General features: G+C 32.8%; 1 protein-coding gene across 2 annotated transcripts; it reads right to left on the bottom strand.

Moving 5' to 3' along the window:
• Positions 1-411: 411 nt before the first annotated feature.
• Positions 412-7,161, bottom strand: LOC137829743 (serine/threonine-protein kinase Nek4). 2 transcript variants are annotated; one of them, XM_068636630.2, is made up of 15 exons: positions 6,802-7,161; positions 6,570-6,663; positions 6,422-6,488; positions 6,104-6,169; positions 5,485-5,531; positions 5,329-5,374; positions 5,136-5,216; positions 4,989-5,031; positions 4,846-4,895; positions 4,689-4,770; positions 4,518-4,567; positions 3,982-4,055; positions 2,811-2,862; positions 1,764-2,225; positions 412-1,464 (listed from the first exon to the last, which is right to left on the bottom strand). In XM_068636630.2, exons 2-15 carry the CDS (start codon positions 6,653-6,655, stop codon positions 838-840), a joined length of 1,833 nt encoding a protein of 610 aa, XP_068492731.2. In that variant the 5' UTR covers positions 6,656-6,663; positions 6,802-7,161; the 3' UTR covers positions 412-837. The 2 variants fall into 2 exon arrangements, with proteins under 2 accessions (XP_068492731.2, XP_068492730.2); XM_068636629.2 differs by having other exon boundaries at positions 6,570-6,668; positions 6,802-6,897.
• Positions 7,162-8,533: the final 1,372 nt, after the last annotated feature.

Genomic DNA, 8,533 nt, shown 5'->3' with positions numbered 1-8,533 from the left:
ATTTTTTCAGTGGTATTTGTACTTATTATTTTCATCATGAAGTCAATTTAAATAATAAAAACTATTTTAAATTAAATAAATTGTTATTTTTCTAGAAATCAGATTTTTAAAAGATATTTTTATTCCTATTATAAGTTTTATATGAATAATATTATCAGACTTGTTTAAGTTATTTAAGCTCGTTAGATTTACTGAGGTGATAATGCATCATTGAATGAGAATATTGGATTCTAAAAAATCACTTACAGTAAAAGGTTGTTTGTCTCAATTTCACATAAACAATTCTGAAACACATTTCCAAAGAAAACAGTTAACATCTTGCTTTGACGTAGTTTAAGAAAGTCTTTTTCTACAGACTACATGCGCAATTGCTTCGGAGACGTCTCAGAATGCCAATGGTGCCATGAACAGTAAGAATAAGAACAATATCCCATTATATAGAAGCTAAGCTACTCTTCACTTTATAACATATAGTTCTACGTTAGATTATACTCATGTTAATCATCACAAGAGTGCGTCAGAAATCCTTGGACAACTACAGTATCTCTAAACCTTGGTCAACAAGCTGTTTCCCTTGGAGAAATCTCAGGCCCGAATGGCTTCAACGACACCCGAGAGCTCTTCAAACCTCTGCTGTTGTAGGAGCGGTGCACTGCACTAATAGCACTCCTTGTTTTGATCCACTACTGATAAAGTTAACTTCAAACTAGTTGTGCTAGTGCTGCAGAGTGCAGCATATCAGAAAATGAGAATGATGTCAACTACAATAAGATTAGAAGCTGAGCTACTGATCAAATTTACACTATTGTTAACTATCTAAAAGAGCATCAAGAAACCTTAGGCAACAGTTTCTTTGAAGCTCTTAGCCAACCAAATCGCTGTCTCTCTTGGGGAAACCTTCTCAGGACCGAATGGCTTCAACAACACTCCAAGCTCTTCAAACCTCTGTTGCTGTAGGAGCCGAGCAGAGAACTCAAGCAAACCCTCCAATGCCTCTGCACGTTGCTGGTAAGACGAGGGGTCAAACCTGCGTTGGCAAGACTCGGCAGAGAAGAGACTTGAAACAGCATGCTCAGAGCATTCATTGCCATGTGAAACTGGAGCAGCACCCTTTGGGGATTGTACACTTGAAGGGACACTGACTTTGTCCACAACTTGGATTGTGCACTTGTCTTTCGTGAGTAAGCAGTCGGCACTCTTTGGGGAACCAGAAGAACACTGAGCCGAATTTGATGAAGTTCCACAAACAGGAAAGAGAGAATCCTGACAAGAGGCTAGAGGGAATTCGGCAATCTTGTCAATTCGCGGTGCATTGACAGAAACATCAGGAGAGTCCATGCCCCGGAGAAGACCAACATTAGCTCTATATGGGGTGGTCATACACATGGTTTTGGTAGGGAGTGGAAGAGAAGCTCTGCGAGATGGTGGTGTAAATTTAACACCTGGAGTAGAAGATGCTGGAAGCTGAAATGATAACAAGCAAACAAATAAAATGACATACACCCAGGAAAATAACACTAATTCATCATGTCACGAGACTTGACATTGATAGGGTGTACCTTAATGCATGAACACAAGCATGCATGCACGCTGAACCTAAATGCATAATACATGATTTCATATGACATGATTCAAATGCTAGTTCAGGTTGAGAAGTTAAGTTAATTGTCTCGGTACAGTCAATGTCAAATTATTTTTCTCTTTAAATTTCTTCTGTCATCAAAATATACGGAGGTATTGAAAAGTGGTGAACTTGAACTTACTAAATCACGCTTGGAACCTGTATGAGATGCCTTTGATGGTATTGTCTGCCTTCGGGGAGTGGCATATTCCTTAGCTGTTCTGAATCTTGGCATCCTATCAACAGTTGAGGACTTTGTGTCTTTTGACTTGTTACAATTGCATTCTTCACGCACACAACCAACAGAGAGCTCATAGTGTTTCTCTTTTGAACAAGAGAAACCTTGACCTCTTTGAGTAGAACACACAGAACCTACTTCAGTTCCAGATATACTAGGATTCAATGCCCTGTCATTGCTGAATGACAATCTTTTGCCTCTACCAGAAAGTGTAGAAACAGAATCTGGCTCAACAAACTGAGTCCTTCTTACATAGTTTGAATCAGACCATTGGAATGGATAAGTACTTCTTCTAGGGTTATTTAATTTCAAGTGAATTTTAAGAATGTAAGGCTGAAGATGCGGATGATTTAGTAACTCTGCAGCCTGCCAAAAAAATTGCACTTCAGTAGTGTTGAATAAATCCACCAAAATGACGTTAAACTGAACAGAAATCAACTAATTATAACCACTGCATCCAAAAGTATGCTCAAAATGGAAACCACATAAATGGTTCTATAAGAAGCCCCCTTGACATACGCGTTATGCAGTAAAGTAAAATAAACAATCCATACATTTTTTCACGTCACATTACACATTCCACAAGCAAAGCCTCGGGTAACTAACTTAACTAGATAATGGTTCACACAATATACAAGAATAGATTCTGGGAAAAGACAACTAAGGGATCAATCACAAAGAATCTATTCCGCTTATACAATATAAGTTAAAAGATAAAAGTCAAAATCATAACTAAAAAATTTGCAAAAATAAAAACTAAAAATTTGAGACCAGAGAATCCACATCTACATATGAACTTTCTGCTGTGATGACATCTGGCTTGTATTTATGATTCAAAGACAATGACATGTACAATCAATTATGTCAGCACACCATTATTTTATAAACTCGTTTTCATTAATCAATTCACATCTTGACAAAAAACAACGAAATAAGCTACAAAAAGCATACACTAGGCCGAAGCTCTGGATTCTTCCGCAGCATACTCTTAACGAGCCCCCGACTGAAAGAAGAAACAGACATATTATCACAATAAGTTGCATAGATCATATCACTTAATGGTGACATGGAGCCAATGAAATGAGCAGCAAAAGTGAAAAATAATTGTATTAAGATCAACTGTTTGGATCAATAGAAATATCCAAAATCTGGGAGCTGCTAATATCAAGAATTGAAGCACATACTCAGTTTGACAGGATTGAAATAATAGTAATTCCTAAATCAGTCAAGAGACTTTTGTCAATTGAAAAACTCTTTTAAAATTTAAACACAGGAAACACTCTCTTCATAATCTGTTTAGGGTTTGTGGAGATCAAACTCAAAGAAGCAAGGGTCAATCTAATCAAACTGCTAATGGAGATCATTTCTATCTCATCTCTCTGTTTTTACTTCTTTTAATATTTTTCACTAAATCCAGGGTTGAGGAAAGAGAAAACTCTATACGATTATTACGTGATTTGATTTGTTACATCTTAATTCATGATTTTATCATTCAATTGAGTCAATTCTTCAGTTCTTAATGCCATTTTTGAACTGGTCCCTTAGGAATGGAAATTAAACACGATCTCTCAAATGGAAGATTGGTTATTGCATTTGATCTTGAGGAATTTGACCATAGTGGTTGAAAACCTAGGAATAAGACTTAATAATTGTGTAATATCATAAACATGCTACATGCTTGTTTGGGTTAGGAACATCTAAGAAACTAAGGTTCTCAGTGGGCACAAAGGATAAATGCCAAGGAATTGAATTTGGTCTAGAGTAGTGACTTTTATGTCAAATAGATTATAATCACTTAAATTGAGAGACAAATCAAATTCCTTGAAGAATAGAGAGGAATCTAACCCTCATCGAGGGCAATCAATATTGTTACATTGGTTGTGAATTGTAACCTGCATCTTATTTGTTCTGTTTTTGTATTCTTATTCTCTTTTCTCTTTTTTTCTGGATTATCAATTCAAATATATATAAACTTTTGTGGTTTGGCACTTAGATCTAATCCTAAAGGGAATGATACTTTATATTTTACTAATCAATAACAGTCAATACACTTGCTATTGTTTCCCTGTAAACGGATAAAGAGACTAAAGAAATAAAGATTACTAGGAAATAGAAGACTTACAAAGAACCAGAATACACTGTTGGTAGTGGAGCCACTAATGACTTGTTTATTTTGTTAATCAGTGCTTGCATATCCTGCTCAAATAAAAGACAAAAAAGAAAGAACTGATTTCACGTTGTCTTCCACAATGTAATAGTTCATACACCACCATGGAAACTCATGATGCAATATATTGTTTCAAGTTTCAAATTAATTTGTAATCCCGTCAAATTTCCCTTAGGCATTGTTTGGTTTAAAGGATCAATGAAGATGGAATTAAGGTGGGGTGTTTGGTAGGGGATGAAGTGAAGAAAAATAATTTTAAAAAATGGTGGAACTATTTTTCACATACTTCTACTCATCTCTCTCCGAATCTTTTCTTTATTTCTTTTCAACCAAACACCTTTAATTCTCAATTTATTTCTCACCTATTCCCACTCTATCAACTTATTTTCATCCATCCTACTTCTCTACCCTCTACCAAGTAGGGCATTATCATAAAAAGTTTTGCCAATAACGTATCATTAAGAAACAGCCAGCAAAAGAGAGAAACTTACAAGAGCTTTAAAAGCTGGTTTGTGAGCAGCCATTTCATACACACAACATCCTAACAATTATTTTAAAATGCAACAAACGTCAATTGCAAATGAAAGTACACTTGAAGATGAGAAAGGAAAGAGAAATTAAGTCTAGGTGATCTCACGAGTAAAAAAATAAATCTATCTCACCCAAAGACCAGATATCTGATTTAGAGCCATAGGGTATATCAGCAAGAAGTTCGGGGCACATATAACTTGGAGTCCCGACAACCTAAGTTTAGAGCAAGAACACACCTAAGATATCAGGTGAGATTAATTAAAAAAATAGGTTGGCTGTAACACTCACCGAGGATGCAAGATCATCACATGTCAACATTTTAGCTAGACCGAAGTCACCTGCATCCACATACACAAAATGTTCAGTTCAGAGTCCAAACACATTCATGAAGTGTAAGTGCAGTTTGAGAACCAAATGAAGAAAGCCATTACCTAGACGTATATCTTGATCTTTTGTCAAGAATATATTTGAACACTGAAAACGACATGGATAAAAGGTCATATAAAGTGGATCCTCAAAGATTTCAGATACTCAGCAACATAACATCTTTGGTAAATGAACTAAGAGAAATCATTCACCTTGACATCACGATGAAGAATATGATTTGCATGCAAGTAATCTAGTGCCATCAGCAGTTGAACCAGCCACTTACAGAGCCTCTGTACACAAAAGATTTATAGATATTAACTAGTTAAATTCCATACACTCTCACATAGGAGTTGAAATTATTCATGTCAGGCTAAAAAGTAAATGGCTGTTAGGACAATCAACCTCTTCAGGAAAATGTACGCCATTGGCTTTTTTAATAGCTTCAGTCCTGCAAAGAAATTACAGTAGGGAAACTTACTTCTCAACTAAAAGATAAAATGTACTCGTATATGTTCTGAGTTACACAAATATTTAAACTTAATGCAAATCATGACTTACATATCTCCTCCTTCACAATAGCCAATGACGATACATACAAAACAACCCTGGAAGTGCAGGCACCAGTTTCAATTAGTTCACAGTTAACCCACTGATTTAAATTTATCTTACTTTTCCCACCCAAAACTTAAAATTCGTGTTTCTCCTCAGCTATGTTTCCAAACAACCCAGAACTTATGCTTTAGCTTACGAATCCACTTTTTAATTAAAGGGACAAATTAAAAGAAAGAACTAGTTTTTACAAGTGACTAGCAATGGAAAATGAAAAGGCAAGTTATTTAGCTGTATGTTAAATGCAAAACAAAGTGACAAGGAGCACTAAGTCAAGTTCTCCATTACAAAATTGACCAAGAATTAAAACTCGTAATTTGTATTATAAAAAAGAGGTTTCACTATCAAGGTCATCAATACTCCGATAAAAATTCAGCATTTATAAAGAAATAAAACATCATTAAACTTTTCGAGTTCAAAATTAGTCATGTCTCTCAAACATAAACCAGAATTTATACTCCTGCAACTCTTAGTAATTAAAATAAACAAAAACAAAACAGAATAAGAAAAGACAACAAAATTTAAAAAGTTCTAATTTTTTATGTTTTTTTTCTTCTTTAAGGCTAACCTTTTCTACCCAGGAATCTTTATACTCCACGATAAATGGGTTTCGAACTTTAGAGATAAGCTCCATCTGCAAATTAACAAGGAAGAATAAACAGGGCATCTAAGAATCTTCAGCAATAGAAAAAACAAGACAAAGTAAGTATCCCGCTCCACATTATAAAACAAAAAAAACCATCAAATAGAAACAAATGTACACTAAATATTACATAAAAAACCACATGCAACAGTAAATAACAAAAAACATAAACCCTAGACAAACATCAACTTCAGAAGCTGCAGAAAAAATATATTCTTTTAAAAATGGTGGTGTTAGTACAACCTCCTGGTGAGCAGATCTGCGTATTCTGTCCGTCTGGCGAGCAAGCCGGATCTTCTTAAGAACATACCTAATTTTATACAAAAAAATAAAAAATAAAAAAGTGTAAAATGATGTTATTCATGAGGGTGAATATAAGCAAAAGGGTCACCTCTTGTTTTCGTGCCTGTGTCTGACAAGTAGAGCAGAAGCAAAGGAGCCTCTTCCAATCTGTTCTAGAATTTCATACTGTTCCATTTTCAGTGCTTCACTTCAACATAGATAGAGAGTACAGAAAGAAGAGAAAGAGAGGAAGTAGAAGAAGAAGAAGAAAATATAGTAAGAGAAGTAAAGTAAAAGTGTATATAAGCGTGGTGTGGTTGAAGAGAGCGTTAGAAGCTTACCTTGCCCGTGCTCTTATTGTATTTATTTTATTCATCTGTTTCCTGTTGAGTCATTTTCCCAGAATAAGCTTTTAGACTTTGACCCCATTCTTCTTCTTCTCTTTCTATTTGAATTAAAAAAAATTCAGCTTTCCTTTTCAGTTTCTCTTACTTCAAATTCTTTTCTTTTTCCTTTGCCGCTCTCCATAATCAATTGATTTAAAATAAAAGCATAGAATATTTACGCGGGTTGGTGGGTCAGGAATCAGAATTTGGTGGGTCAGGAATCAGAGTTTGCATTGCTCCTACAAAATCCAAACCATAGCCAACACCGTACCACCATTATTTGTTTCATTAACTATTCACCACTTCATGTCTTTCTATTTGGACTTTTGACTATTTTTCTTTTCACAAAATAATTGTTTTTTCCAAAATCTTTTTTGCTTAATTAATGCCAAATATTATCAGATAAGCAAGTTGTTTGGGAGTATAAAGCCCTTCTGCTGGTTTCTATTTCGAGCATGAATTCAAAAACAACAACTTCAACGGAGTCTTCATGTAGATTCACGAATCACCAGTTTTTTTGTTTCAAACAAATTTTAATTACAGATTTAGTTTTTTAATTCTCAAATACTAGTTCCTATCTATTTTTTTTATATGATGTTGGTTTTGGCTTATATGATATCTGTTTTTTAATCAGAATTTTATGGAGAAGAGAATGAAAAAAAATATCTGTCAACAATAAATATTTTTTCCCTGAAAAGTGAAAAGATATAGAAGGAAGTTAATTCGTCATGTATTATTTTTTAATTTACCTGCACTATTTTTTATATTTCATTATTTTAAGATTTTTTAATATTAAAAAATAATATTTTTATTTATTTATAAAGATATGATTTATTTTCCAATTTTATATAGTACATGTTTATATTAATATATTTTTATTGTATATTTTTGTGTATAATTATTATGTTACTTGTTGACTGGAACTGTAATATAATGTTTTTCATAAGTTTCAGTTTATTCAATTCATCCTATTTTAATTGTTTATAATTATATATATATATATATATATATATATATCATAGTATTATTATTTTACTACCATACAAATTAACTAGAATAAAAATGTTCCAATTAAACTACTGCCCTTAAATTCATGTTGTGTAAGCAACTATATTAAATGAACGAAGAAATAATTTTGTTATCTACTCTGTTTCTCTTCTATATATTCTAATTGATAAATTGTATTTATTTTCTATATAATTTAGACATATATATTTATTGTTTTTTAGTAAAATGATAGTAACGACGTCTCAAATTTTTAAATAACATTCATCACTTTGTTTTGAATAAATAACATTAATCATGCTTGCGTTTTTAATAAAATAAACTCATTTATCTTATTTTATTTAAAATTAATATATTGACTAAAATTTAAATAAAAATATGAAAATAAAAAGTTTTAAAATATAAAAAATTAAAGAAATATATATAAAAAAATTAAAGAATTTAATTCTAGGAAAACTATTCTCATATTTTTTTTAAGGTATGGAAAATATGCGTTTGATGTCTATTGTATGAGAAAAACATGCAAGTAAAATTATAATATCAATTGCATTAAGAGCGGTTAATATCAATTGAGTTCATAAGTGATAATTGGTAGAGTTTAGAAAAGGAGAAACCAGTGTTGTTGCTAGATTCTCATCTGGATAATTATTTGATTTTCATTCATGAGAGAAGAGTAGGGAAA

The sequence above is a fragment of the Phaseolus vulgaris genome, chromosome 7, assembly GCF_051622355.1.
Source record: "Phaseolus vulgaris cultivar YP4 chromosome 7, ASM5162235v1, whole genome shotgun sequence".
Lineage (NCBI taxonomy): Eukaryota > Viridiplantae > Streptophyta > Magnoliopsida > Fabales > Fabaceae > Phaseolus > Phaseolus vulgaris.
This window is presented reverse-complemented; position numbering and strand designations above follow the sequence as displayed.